At 44.6% G+C, this 14,250-nt stretch overlaps 1 protein-coding gene across 7 annotated transcripts in view; it reads right to left on the reverse strand.

Annotated features, from left to right (window-relative positions):
- WWP1 (WW domain containing E3 ubiquitin protein ligase 1) overlaps window positions 1–14,250 on the reverse strand; it is a 104,299-nt gene that overhangs the window by 9,535 nt on the left and 80,514 nt on the right. For all 7 annotated transcript variants that reach the window (XM_066378783.1, XM_066378785.1, XM_066378786.1 and 4 more), the window contains 5 exons: window positions 12,903–12,991; window positions 9,632–9,791; window positions 8,714–8,847; window positions 8,485–8,625; window positions 3,808–3,928 (listed from right to left, as the gene is read on the reverse strand). In XM_066378783.1, coding sequence (XP_066234880.1) covers window positions 3,808–3,928; window positions 8,485–8,625; window positions 8,714–8,847; window positions 9,632–9,791; window positions 12,903–12,991 — 645 coding nt within the window. The remainder of the gene's footprint in view (window positions 1–3,807; window positions 3,929–8,484; window positions 8,626–8,713; window positions 8,848–9,631; window positions 9,792–12,902; window positions 12,992–14,250) is intronic.

The raw sequence follows: 14,250 nt of genomic DNA on the forward strand, positions 1-14,250 counted from the left end.
GTGGATAAAGCGCTGACCTGGAATGCTGAGATTGCGAGTTGGAAACCTTGGGCTTGCCTGGTCAAGACACATGAGAGGCAACTACTATGAGTTGTGCTTCCCCACACCCCCACCTATTTCTCTCCTCTCTCTCTAAAATCAACAAATAAAAAAATATTCATTTTGTTTGTTAATTGTTTTTTTCCCCAGAGACAGAGAGAGAGTCAGAGAGAGGGATAGACAGGGACAGACAGGAACGGAAAGATGAGAAGCATCAATCAGTTTTTTGTTGTGCGTTGCAACACCTTAGTAGTTCATTGATTGCTTTCTCATATGTGCCTTGACTGCGGACCTTCAACAGACCGAGTAACCCCTTGCTCGAGCCAGCGACCTTGGGCTCAAGCTTTTTTTGCTCAAACCAGATGAGCCCGCGCTCAAGCTGGCGACCTCGGGGTCTTGACCCTGGGTCTTCCACATCCCAGTCCAATGCTCTATCCACTGCGACACCGCCTGGTCAGGCAATAAAAAAATCTTAAAAATAACATCTTAAAGTTTAAATAGATTTTATCTGTAAAAGGGGGCATGATTATGAATAAACACTACTTTGAGTAATGATAGGAACACCATTATTATTATTCATGGGTAAGAGAGACAGTGGAAGGAGTAAGAGAAAGAACAGACTAGGAGTAAAAATCAAAACAAAGTAGAACCAAAAAAGGATGAATATTCTCTCACAGCTCTGCACTATGAGCTAAGGGCAAGTCAGCACCAACTGGACGTTAGTCCCCTTAGGTGTGAAATGCCCACTCTGTCCCAGGCTGTACGTGAGAATATGAAGGCCACCAAGGGTTTGACAAGCACGAGCCTGTCGCAGCTTCCTGGTCCTCCGCTTTAGCGTCCCCAACACCTTTTCCAGGGGACCTCCACGTAGAGGTGCTCCACTGGGGCTACAGAACATTTTACGGGTATGCATCTTGAGGATCCAAAATAGTTAAATTTTCTTCAGATTCTTAATTAAGTCTGATTAAAAAATTAACACTACCCTAAAAACTATCTTCCATTCACTTTTCTAATGTTTCTTTTTTTTCCTAGATTGATTTTAGAGAAAAGGTAGAGAGGGAGAGAGGGAGGGAAAAAAGAGGGAGGGGGTGGGGGGGGAGAGGGGGAGAGAGAGAGAGAGAGAGAGAGAGATTGATTGATTTGTTGTTCCACTTATTTATGCATTCATTGATTGATTCTTCTATGTGCCTGACTGGGGATCAAAGCCACAACCTTGGTGTCTCAGGTTGATGCTCTAACAAACTGTGCTACCTGGCCAGGGTTTAATGTGTGTAAACTAATTCATAAAAGCAAGTTGTTAGGAAAGACATGAACCAGGGTTAGAGACTCAACATGTCATTCAGGCTCCGAGCCCTGATTTTCATCTACTTCCCACATCAGTTGAAGTGTCCAGCAGGCTAATTTCTACATAGGAATACATAGGAATATCACTGTATAAAACACAAAATGCAGCTTTTCATGTGCATCTTTGATTACACGAACACACCACATTGCTTAATAAAGGATCCAAGCTGGCTAATGTTAAAACACTTGCACCTCCAGGGAGCCGAGAGGAAATGCCATGGGCTATCTATCCTGGTGCCCATATGGGAAGAGAAGATGTCACGAATTCAAAGACTAGTTTTTAGGGAAATACAAATCAAAACAACAATGAAGTGTCATTCACACCCATTAGGATGGATACCGTAAAGCATAACAGAAAATAACAAATGTAGGCACAGGTGTGCAGAAATAGGAACCCCTGTACACTTTGGTGGGAATGGAAGCTGGCAGCTTCTCAAAAAATTAGGATTCCTTGTGACCTAGCAGTCCTACTCCTGGGGACAGACCCAAGGAGCTGGAAGCAGGGAGTGAGATACTAGAACAGCCACGCTCACAGCGTCAGTCCTCACAATAACCAAGGTGGAGGCACCCCAATATCCACTGGCTGACAGATGGGTAAAGGACATGCAGTCTACACATATAATGGAGTATGATTCAGCCTCAAAAGAGAAAGACATTATGACACCTGCTTCAAAAACCATGAGGAGATAAAAGATTTGTCTGCGATGAGACCATAAAAAAGGAGGAGGAGAGACAAGATGGCGCTGGAGTAGACGGACGTACCAACATCTACCTCCCAGAACCAAAGTGGAATACAAACTAATTTTAAGAACTATCATCTGGAAAAACCAACTTTGGACTAAACTAAGAGGACTCTTCAACCGAGGAACACTGAAGAAGCCACACCGAGACTGCTTAGTGTATCCCAAGGTTCTCTTTACCATGCCACAGTCACAGAGCTCCAGGGAAAAGCTACCTGGTCTCATCTCTCCAGGCAGAGGAGAACAGAAGCTCCATCTCCACATATGCTGCAAATGGCTTCTCCAGTCTACCTGAATCATTACCAGCTAGAAGCAGCGGTCATTGGGACTTGGACATGAGCTGCAAAGTATAGAATGGTGACAATTCCAGTGCCATGCGGACTTTTCCTGGATGTGGACTTTTCCTGGACTCCTGCTCCCTGTGACAGCTCCTAACAGACTGAACTGGGGTTGGGTTGCATTTTTCAGGGATTTGGCATGGTGATGGGGCCAACTTGGACTTGGTGAACATGTTAAGGACACAACTCTTTTATGGATTCTTGCTATATTGGCCAAGAGTTTGCTTAAAGGCTTTTAATCACTGTAAAAAAAAAAAAAAAAAAAAAGAAGGCTGGATAAAGAAGATGGGGCACATATACACCATGGTATACTAGTCAGCCATAAGAAATGATGACATCGGATCACTTACAGCAGAATGGTGGAATCTTATAACATTATGCGGAGTGAAATAAGCAAATCAGAAAAAAACAAGAACTGCAGGAGTCCATACATTGGTGGGACATAAAAGCGAGACTAAGAGACATGGACAGGAGTGTGGTGGTTATGGGAGTGGGGGGAGGGGGAGGGGGAGGGGTACAAAGAAAACTGGATAGAGGATGACGGAGGACGATCTCTCTTTGGGTGATGGGTATGCAACAGAACTAAATGACAAGATAACCTGGAAATGTTTTCTTTGAATATATGTACCCTGATTTATTGCTGTCACCCCATTAAAATAAAAATTTATTTATAAAAAAAACAAAACCATGAGGACATTATGCTCAGTGACACAGGCTGGTCACAGTAAGACAGACATTGATTCCACTTATATAACAGAGAAAGAGTCGCAAGCAGAGAGAGTAGAATGGTGGGTGCAGGGGCTGGGGGAGCGGGAAGTGTGGGAGTCTTGTTATAGGGAAGTTTGTTTTTCAAGATGAAAAAGTTCTGATCTGTTGTATAATAATGTGAACATACTTAACATCACTGAACAGTACACTCAGAAATGGTTAAGATGGTAAATTCTGTTACGTATAATTTGTCATCCCCCCCCCCCCCCCCAAATCCAATATATTTTTAACAAGTCCAGATACAATTAAGATCACTAGGAACTCATGACTTTAAAATCTGCTCTTTGGGGCAAATCACTACTAAGTCAGGATTTCAGAAAGCTCCCCAAAAGTGTAACAAGGCTGCACTCCTGGTCTAGGGCCCCTGACAGCTGGACTGATGAGGACTTTGAGCCCATGACAGCATCAGAGTTCAGCGAATATAGCCCCTCACCCAGTGCTAGGCTTTTAACACCCACTGAACATCTGATGAGTGAGAGGACTCCAGATTGTGTCGCATGATTTAGAAATGTGCAGACATTCTTCTGTGGAAGCACCAGTCCCCCGTTTCCTATGATACGTAAGGGAAAGAGCCTCACCTCCAGCTCTTTTTCATCAAAGTACTGTAGCCACTGAAGGGGAACAACTTCATTAAAACCGTCCAGGAAAGCTTTGGTCTGTTCTTGTACTCCTCGAGAAAAACGCCATTCTGTCATTAAACTGAAAATAAAGACAGTATTCAAAATAGGTCATTTGTGTATGGTAAAGGCTTAGAAACACCAAGTACTTCTAAAAATCCCGTGTCTTGTCTTCACTGGCAGTGGCTCAGTGAATAGAGCACCAACCTGGGATGCTGAGGTCTCAGGTTTGAAACTCCAAGGTCACTGGCTCACCTGGAGCCCCCTGGGTCAAGGAATATATGAGAAGCAATCAATGAACAAGTAAGGTGCTGCAACTACAAGATAATGTTTCTCTCTCTCTCTCTCTCTCTCTCGCTAAATAGGTAAATAAATAAATAAGTATCCTATTTTTTCCCTAAATATACCATCTAAGGCCCTGTCTGGGTAGCTCGGTTAGAGCATCATCTCAATAGGCCAAGGTTGTGGGTTCAATCCCCACTCAGGGCACATACAAGAATCAACCAGTGAATGCATAAATAAGTGGAACAACAAATCAATGTATCTCTCTGTCTTTCTCTCAAATCAGTAAATAATTTTAATATACCATTTACATTCTTTACACACATGTGTGTGTAGTTTTTGAGTTAACATGTATCAACAATGAGGAAACCAGCTCCCGCACGTGTGCAGCTTAAAGGGTGCTTTCCAAAGTAAGGAACAACAAGGAGGTTCCCTGTCAATGTGACAGCCAGCACAGCAGCACTCATGACCACACTGTGAGCAGGGAAGGCACCACAGCTACCAGATGGGCTCCCCTTTCTCCTGACTAACAGCCCTCCACAGGGAAGCAAGGCTGTGTTGCAGGGACATGAGGACCCTGCCTGTGGGTCATATGCTGGGACAGGTTATGTCCTTGTTAGAGAAAGCTCAGTGCTGACTTAATAGAGAACGTGACAGTTTCCTAACATTTAGAGTAGAAATCATCTAAGATGGAAATAAAACGCTCGAAGAAGCTGTGAAGGAGGGTGGCAAGAAGAAACAAGGAGTGACACCGTCAGTGACAGGTCTGGAAGGGAGGTGGTGTGGAGGCCCCAGGCAGGAGCAGCCTTGGAGAGCAGGTAGAGGAGGCAGACTTTCTGGGACCCCTCAAACCTCTGCCCTGTGTGCGGGAGGAAGGTGGCTGACTCATTCATGTCCAAGGCAACCTTCCACCCGTGTGTGCTGCTTCCAAACCTTCCATTCACCAGTGACAAAACCCTCAACTCTGCCCAGCTGCCACCTTGGGGCTCAGATGACTCTTTTTCACACACACACCCCCCACACACCCCTGCCAACACTAATTAGAAGACAACCCTTGCTCACGGTCCTCACCTTCTCACTTCCTGTTTACCCAAGTTTTATTTTTTTTAAATTTTTTTGTGAGAGAGACAAAGGGAGAGAGATTTGAAGCATCAACTTGTAGTTGCAGCACTTTAGTTGTTCACTGATTGCTTCTCATATGTGCCTTGACCTGGGGCTCCAGTTGAGCAGTGACCCCTTGCTCAAGCCAGTGACCTTGGGCTTCAAGCCAAGCGACCTTGGGATCACATCTATGATCCCATGCTCAAGCCAGTAACCTCATGGTTTCAAACCTGGGACCTTAAGTGTCCCAGGTTGACACTTTCTCCATTGTGCCAGACTGTTTACCCAAGTTTTAAACCACTAGTTTGGCAAAATTTTGACATCCTTCAAGAAGAAACAACTTCCTTCACAAATGTCACTCAGGAAATGTGTGTGCGTGACATGAACTTCCTGTGACAATGACAGGAGTGTCCCCAGCTCTCAGAGTCCTTCTTACCCAGCAGCACCACTAGCTGAATGGCTCTGCCTACTCCTAAGTGGCCCTCATCGGGGTCACTGTCCCATGACTGGGTGTCACTGAGATCTCTTTTTGTCTCTTCTAGTCACTCAACTAACTACAGATGACTCTGTCCATTGCTTAAGTTTCAACTATCACAGAAAAGCCAGTAACTCTCACCCCCAAATCATGCTCCCCATGAGATGAAGATATTTGTAATTCATCTCTCCTCAGACATCCTGCTAACACATGCACTGCCAACCAGTCCAGAAACATCAGTCATTAACTACTTCTTTACAACTATTTCCCCACTCCATGTGAGTCATGACTGACTCTGAGCCATTCTATTCCTGTAACGTCCCCAAAACCCCATCCCGTCATTTTCATCTGTGTCTGCCGTTTCAGGTCTCACTCCCCCGTTCTAGATTCCTGGACCACCTCCTACTTCAGGTCCTCCCCACACAGTCCCTTCCATCTGTGACTCCTGGAGCACCCAGCACAGCCACCCAAAACCACTACTGGTCATCCCATCATGTTGGTGTTCAATAAACATCCAGGAGTCTTGGAAACAATGTGATTTTTGTGGAGTGAGCACAGGCGGCCCCGCCGAGGCCCCCAGCCACTGTTTCTTGCCACCTTGCACGTTCCCACAGCATGTGGCTCCCAGTCCCTGGAACATCTCAATTCCTCTGCGCCTGCTCGTTTCTGCCTCCCAAAGAGCAGTATATCCGCTCCTGTGCACTAAAAACTAAGTGTCACAACTGAAAAAGAAGAGCATTACCTCATAATTTTAAAGAGCAAGATTAAAAAACAAGATCAAAGTGTTATTGTACCAGAGAATGAAACAAAATCTGCCAAAAAATGTTACAGTCATGATTAGGTATAAACTCCTATATAGTAGGTACTCTACAGACTAGATTTTTAAAAATAGTAGTTTCCTTAATAACACAAAGTACAGAATTCAAGGAAGTAAACTAAGTACAGGCATTAAACTGCCCTGACATCTGAAAATGTGGACAGCATTTTCTAAGTGCTTAGGTTGTGCTAGGTATTAATCACTGGATTTTGTGGAGAGCTCAAGGTTTAACAAATACAGAAAGCCCAGTGCCTTTCACACCTTCGTGAATATACTTTCTTCAGTGTTGTCTAACAGAAGTGATAAATGCTCCGAGTGCCCCAAATGTACACAGTGGGGCAACGCCCCACTCAGAGAACCCGAGCGCTGACTGCTGAGTGGGGCGTGATGGTGACACTATGGCAGGTTAAGAAGCAAGCACTGCAGCCACGTCTCCTCAGTGGTCTCTGACTCTCCCCAGGGGGAGACAGCAGCAGCCTGTGTGCACTCCTGCTAACGGTCTTCTGCTGCCTGGTCTGCAGCGGCCCAAGCTGGACACAGCCCGAATGATCCTGAGTCACACAGGAAGGACAGCAAGCTTATCTAGCCATTAGGAAGCGAGTGAATCTAGCTCTCCTGTCCTGGGAAAAGCAAGTTAGAGAGTAATGTGTACATGATCCTGCTTTGGAAACAATTACAAAGAGCAAACATGAAAAATCTGAAAGGAAGAGAAACAAGATCGATACCAAGTCCAAATCTAGGAGGGGAAACGTGGCACCAGGGCAGGAACAGGCCCAGAAAGGCAGTGGGGAGAGGAAATGAGCAATGTGACATGCCACCTGTAACGCGGGTCAGTCAGCAGTTCAGGAGCTGTGGGCCCAATCCAGCCTCTAACGTGCTTTCTGTGCAGTATGTGAGTCTTTACCTACTTTTTAATGAAAAAAAAAATTAAAAGTAACATTCCATGATATAAAAAGCACAGGAAATCAAATTTCAGTGCGTGTTCTGGGGTTGTATCAGAACACTGCCACACGGGCTTGTGCTCATGCTGTCTACGCAGCACAGCGTCAGCTCCGGGGACGGGGCGCGCTCTGGAGCGGGGCTCAACTGGGGCTATATATGGCTCAGGAGCCTGAAACATCTATCTGGCTGCTTCCTGGAAGTCTGCACTGGCCTGGCTGGCACATGGAAACACTTTCTCAAGGTCACACCTGACTCTAACAGAACACTGAGGCTTGGGAGCAGACCTCTCTGAGAAGCAGGCTGCGTGAAGGGCCTTGGACAAACATCCACGTTGAGGAAGTGAAGGAAATGTGGAGCAGCACACCTGAAAGAAGAGGTCAAGAAACTGTAGGCTGTGGTTCATGGGACTCAAGAAGGCAGTTTAAAACTGGTGTAGGAGCCCATGTTAAGACAGGGAGTGAGAGGGCAGGTGAGATGCACCAGGAGATGAGCCCTTCTGGATGGTCGGGGCTGGGGTCCATATCATGCTGTTCTACAGGGCGCCCTGCTCTTCTGTCTGCAAGGAGGTGGCTGCGAGCTCTGCCCAGCCTCTGAGCCCTGACTGGGCAGGGAGCACACAGCCTGTGGCTGTGGACAGTGAAGGGAGTGTGTGTGCTCTGACTGCAAGAACACAGAAGGACACAGGAGGGATGGCAATGCACATGGACCTACAGCACGGTGAACCCTGTGCAGAAGTCAAGAACACAGGAGAACACGGGAAGGGAGAGCAGTGTGAGTGAACCTGGAGCACGGCGGAGCCTGTGCAGAGGTCAAAAACACGGGAGGACACGGGACAGGGTGGCAGTGCGCATAGACCTGGAGCACGGCGGAGCCTGTGCAGAGGTCAAGTAGAGAGAACACGATGAAAAAGGAAATCAGAGGAATGAATGTGGAGCCAGTCCTTCCAGAGGAACAGACAGGGAGGGGCTGGGTGCCAGCAGGGCCTCGGGCCAGCATGCTGCAGGAGCTCTGGGAACCTCACCCGATGTATTCATCCTTGTTATCTTCTGTCACCAGAATATTGGCACCTCCCAATTTCAGGTCATGTGAGGTAACTTTTCCCAGTATCTCCATGTCAACAGAAAAGTACATTTCTAAGCCACATTCTTCAATGTTGTTGTCTCTAGGTGAGAAAAATACAGACATACTTATTAACAAGTCATATAAATTGGTTTCAAGAAAATGCCTTATTGAAACATAAATGTTCAAACCTTATCCAGATAAGGGAATTATAAAATTCAGTATCAATAGATTCCAAATCCTTAATCGTCAGTTTTTTACTTAGCATACGCTTATAGAATGGTAAGGAGAAACCAGTATCAATAAACTTTCCATGGAAAAGTGCCTGCCAAGAAAAACAAAAAACTTATTTTAAAATGTACAAAGTAATTTTTTTTATTGAGAACATAATGATAAGAAATCATAACATAAGAAATCATGAGGCTTTATCTATTTAAGTGAGGTAAAAAAACCAGCTACACGTCCTGTTGACAAGAGGGTATGCCTGACCACTGGTGGCCCAGGACACTGAGGGCCCCAATTCAAAACCCTAGGGTCACCTGCTAGAGCGTGGGCTCATCAGCTTAAGCACAGGATCACTGAAATGATCCCAAGGTTACTGGCTTAAGCCCAAAGATCACTGGATTGAGTCCAAGGTCGCTGGCTTAAAGCCCAAGGTTGCTGGCTTGAGCAAGGGGTCACTGACTGCCAGAACCTCCCCAGTCAAGGCACATATGAGAAAGCAATCAATGAACAACTAAGGTGCTGCAACAAAGAATTGGTGCTTCTCATCTCTCCTCTCCCTCTTGGTGTTAAGGAGCTTTACCAACCCCACTCCAGGGCACTTTATAAATTACATTAACCTATCGAGATGCTGCAGTGGAGAAAGGGCCTCAGGGCTCCCGGGAACACTGCCTTCACTACCCTGGCAGCTGCCAGCCCAGGGAGCCCCGCCCCTCGGCCCCACCTCTACTGTGCTGTGTCCTCTGAAGCCCAAAGCCTCCAGGCCCTCGACTGTGTCTCTGCAGAAACAGCATCTCGCTCTAACAGCAGCCTGGCATTTCTCTGAGGACCTGGCTTTCCACTAAGTGAAGCTTAAATGAACAAATGAGACTTGGCATCAGGCTCACCATGGCAATGAAGCGACCGATGAAACAAAAGTAGGAGAGGTGGTCCGGGTTGATGGTGGATGCGGGGTTGATCTGCAGACAGTAGTTGTTCTTGCCAGCATACTCAAACAAGCAGTACATGGGGTTCAGGACTTCATGTGAGAGCAAGAAGAACCATTCTCTAGAGAAAACAGGGCAAGATCATTCCTTAGCATTCAGTGTACACAAATTTAATAGCGGATCAAATACACAAAGTGCCTACCAGTCCTCACTGCCAAATACAAAGCCAGTGTCGTCACACCTGCCACACTAATTTCTCTGCAGACTTGCTGGGGTATCCCCTCAGCTACAACTGTGTCTGGGCAGAGCCTGCGTTTCCCACTCCAGAGGTTTTGTGGCATCAGTAACAGTAACAAACTCACAGTGGTATTCACTATTCTTTAGATGACCTGCCCCATCTACCAGACTGTAGTAAGCGCCTCAAAAGGAAAGGCCACAGCTTTAGATATTTCTTGTAGCCGTAATGCTTACAGGCATCATGGGACAATGCACAATAGGTTTTGGTAAATATCTGTGGGTGGTTCTGAGCCACACAGCACTGCTGCTATGGAATACGTTTAGTTTTACTGCCAAAGCAGGAGAATTGGCACCCAAATTAAAAGGCAAATTCTTTAAATGTGATGAACATTCTTTAAGTTATCACCCATTTTGCCTCATTTATAAAAGTCTAATACATGAAATACAATTAGATAAAAGGTTAATAATTTATATGACAAAACACGCTCAATTTGTAAATGGCTTTTAACCAGCAATTTCTTCTATAGCCAGGCTCCAACCCAGGTTCCCGCAGGGACTGGTGAGTGAGAGAAAGGGGCTGCTATTCGCTACTGACCCCAATCTTTCACTCTCCACTGTATCCCTGACCAAAGTTATATTGGTTTTAAAGAAAAATGATTTCTGGGCATATAATCCCAGCCCTCATATGATGGGGCAGTGGTGAGCACAGAAGTGGAAGAAGTTCACTACCATCAGGGGAGGCAGCTCCTCTGATTCAGCCAATTGATGCCACGTGAGAAGGTACTTTTAAAAAGAAGCCAGAAATCTTACTTCTTAAGCATAATCTAGTAACTTTCTTTAATGTTGTCAAATAACTTTTTAAAATTTTAAATCAGAATGGGGGCCACCGATATGCAGGCTAGCCCACCCTGGCAGCTCTGTACAAGTGTTCTTCTAAAGGTTTACACAGTCTCAGGAATGCCTAGAGAGAAGGGAATCCCCAAACAACACCAGCTAAGAAACGATAGGTACTGATTCCTAAAACTAAATGCAGTCCCAACACAGCAGCTGAACCAAGTGTGCCTCCCGCTGACACAGGTGGCGTATAACATGGCCAGGGATGAGCACTGAACGCATCTGCTGTGCGTGTGCTCAGACACAGAACTAGGAATAAAGTTCTCAGCTGCTGCAAGCCATGGTCAGCAAAAGCAGCCCAGAGAAAACTGAGTCACTCAGAAGGAGGGCTGTCCCATGGTACCTGACCTGTACCTGACAGCGGGAAAGAGGGAGAAACTCTAACAGGCAGTCACATTCAGCACACCCCTCTTCACGCTCTCAATAACTAAGGAGACACGGAGGGTGAAAAGATCATGAGACAGCAGACGAGCTAGCAGAGTCTAGAGAAGAAAATGAAGAAAATCACAGTAGAAGCAGCAGAAGGCAGGCAGCACTGTGAACAGGGACATGGGGACAGGTGTGAGAAAAACCAAAACAGGTGTGGAAAAGCACAAAGAGAAAGAAATCAGACAGACATGTACGACTGACAAAGGAGACTCCACATACCCACGACTGATGTTCCTGAAGAAAATGGAACACATGGAACAGAAAAAATATTCAAAGACATAATAGAAGAAAAGTCCCCTTAAGTTAAGGAAGATTTTAACATGTTCCTAGAAAAGATACAAAACAATCAACAATGAAATCAGTAAGCTTCGAGAACAAGGACTGGGCTCCCTCTGGCAGTGCCCCATTCACACTGAAGGGACAGGAGGCGAACTCTCAGGCGAGAAGCTGTGTCTGGTCAAGCTACCACTTACATTCAAAAGCAACAGAAAACACATTCTGAAAACTGCTGGAATACATCACCCTTGTCAATTCTGAATTCCTGAATAAACCAACACCCACACACAAGTCAAAACAAAGAATTTGGGAATAAGAAAATTATGGTATGGAAAAACTGACTGTATGCAGTAAAACTTTCAAATTATAAAACTAAACCAGAATTGCTGAAGTAAAAAAGGGGTTCAGATAAGAATGAAAATGTTATCAAGCCAGACACTGTAAAAATAATACTGTATTTCATTTCTCAGATGTACCTTTCTTTTGAATGAACATTTCTGAAACTGGGAGATATCACAATAGCTGTAATATAAACATTCACTATGATAGGTAGTATTTCTTTTCTCAAAAACCTCCTTGATAATATTCTGGATATGAAAATATGCTAATACAACCAAAGCTGATAATCCCACTTACACGCTCCCACCAGCGGTGCCCAGTCCCACATCGCTTTTTGTCAATAGTACTAAACTATAATTATGTAATTCTATATACCTGTAAAATTCATGTTCAGAAAGAGCTGTTTCTATTCAGAGCAAGTTTAAACCTTTGGGAAGATTTAATCAAAATGTTTGCTAAACAATAAATTATTGTTAAATAATTTTTCAAAGCAATTGAGGGTAAAAAACACTAAAAGGATTTCCTAATCATTGTTTCACAAGCATCTACTGTTAACAATATAGTGAATGAATACAGAAAACTTTGTTCTCATAACGACTCGGACTGAATTAACAACACAAACATAGAACACACACTGTTACAATAGTGAAAAGAAACAACCTTGTGCATGCTGATCCATGATTTATGATATCTCCATATAATGGAATATTGTGCAGCCATTAAATAAAAAGAGAGGATTATCTCCATGTGTGATATGGGAAGATTTCCACAATATATAAAACAACAAAAACAAGTTGCTATATTGTACAAGTTGTATGATCAATTCTGTTTAAAAAAAAAACAGCAAACATATATATCACATAGATACAAATTTATATATGGGCAGAGAAAATGTATAAGCTAACCATGAGTACTAATAGTGGTTATAACCTCTAGAGTTGTGTAAATCTTTTTATTTTTGTTCTTAAAAATAATACTGATTGCTTTTAAAAACACATCTTTTCAATACTACATCCATTGTGTGAGACACTATTTAAAAGCAGATGTTTTATTTTACCTTGCTAAACCACCATAATCAAGTCCTTCTTCTCCTCTAAATATTACATACAGTCGCCTCCTCAAGTCATAGGGTTTTAATGCCATAATCTGATTAAAACAAAAACATGGATATTTAAACACAAATATATAGCACAAGTTTCTTCCAAAGACAATTCAATTTAAATATCTATATTTTCAAAATAACACATTTCCTCATGTCACACAACAATGCCTTTAACTCTAAAGATCAAGTGGTGAAGGTGTGCCTCGTGCTGCTCAGTCTCCTCTCTCCGTTGTCTCCCCTCTGTACTGAGTGGTGGCTCCACTCGGTCAGCGCAGCAGAGGAAAGTCTCGCACAGCTCTATGGTTAGAAAATATTCCCTCACTCCATTACTCCCAAAATTTTACAAAAATCTTGTAAAGGCTTTTTCTGATTAGCAACACTAAACAAGAAGCATTAGATCTTGTTTTGGGTCCTGCTTATATACACATTCCATTTCTCAGTAGGAAAGGAATGCAGTTATAGCAGAGAATTATTTATAAGGTGATGCATTTATACATAATAAGTATATCTTTTATTTATTTATTTATTTATTTGTATTTTTCTGAACCTGGAAACGGGGAGAGACAGTCAGACAGACTCCCGCATGCACCCGACCGGGATCCATCCGGCACGCCAACCAGGGGCGACGCTCTGCCCACCAGGAGGCAACGCTCTGCTGCGACCAGAGCCACTCTAGCGCCTGGGGCAGAGGCCAAGGAGCCATCCCCAGTGCCCGGGCCATCTTTGCTCCAATGGAGCCTTGGCTACGGGAGGGGAAGAGAGAGACAGAGAGGAAGGAAGGGGGGTGGTGGAGAAGCAAATGGGTGCTTCTCTTATGTGCCCTGGCCGGGAATCGAACCCGGGACTCCTGCACGCCAGGCTGACGCTCTACCGCTGAGCCAACCGGCCAGGGCCATAATAACTATATCTTAACGCAACACAGATAACCAACTTCATAATCCTTACTGGCTCATGTTAAGGTTACTAGTAATAGGCTTCACTACTGGGTAACAATGAATTCCTACTCACACGTGTCAGTGCCTGAGCCAAGGCTGGCACGCACGGTCAGGGCCCTGGGACAGGCAGGCCCAGGCTCGCCCTGCACATGACAGAGAGCATGATTCTCCTAGGCAGGGGACAGGGTACAACAAATCTGGATGTACACTTACTCAAATAAAGCTCAGACAGAGGTTGGAACAGGTGGTTCCATCTGACACTTACCTTGCTAAGAATGTACTAACTCAAACCAAAAGACAAGTCTGGAGAGTAGCTATGAGTATCCTGTGCCCATGCCAGCAGTGGGTGCAGTAAGGTAGGAGGAGAG

This window comes from Saccopteryx leptura, chromosome 3 (genome assembly GCF_036850995.1).
Source record: "Saccopteryx leptura isolate mSacLep1 chromosome 3, mSacLep1_pri_phased_curated, whole genome shotgun sequence".
NCBI lineage: Eukaryota > Metazoa > Chordata > Mammalia > Chiroptera > Emballonuridae > Saccopteryx > Saccopteryx leptura.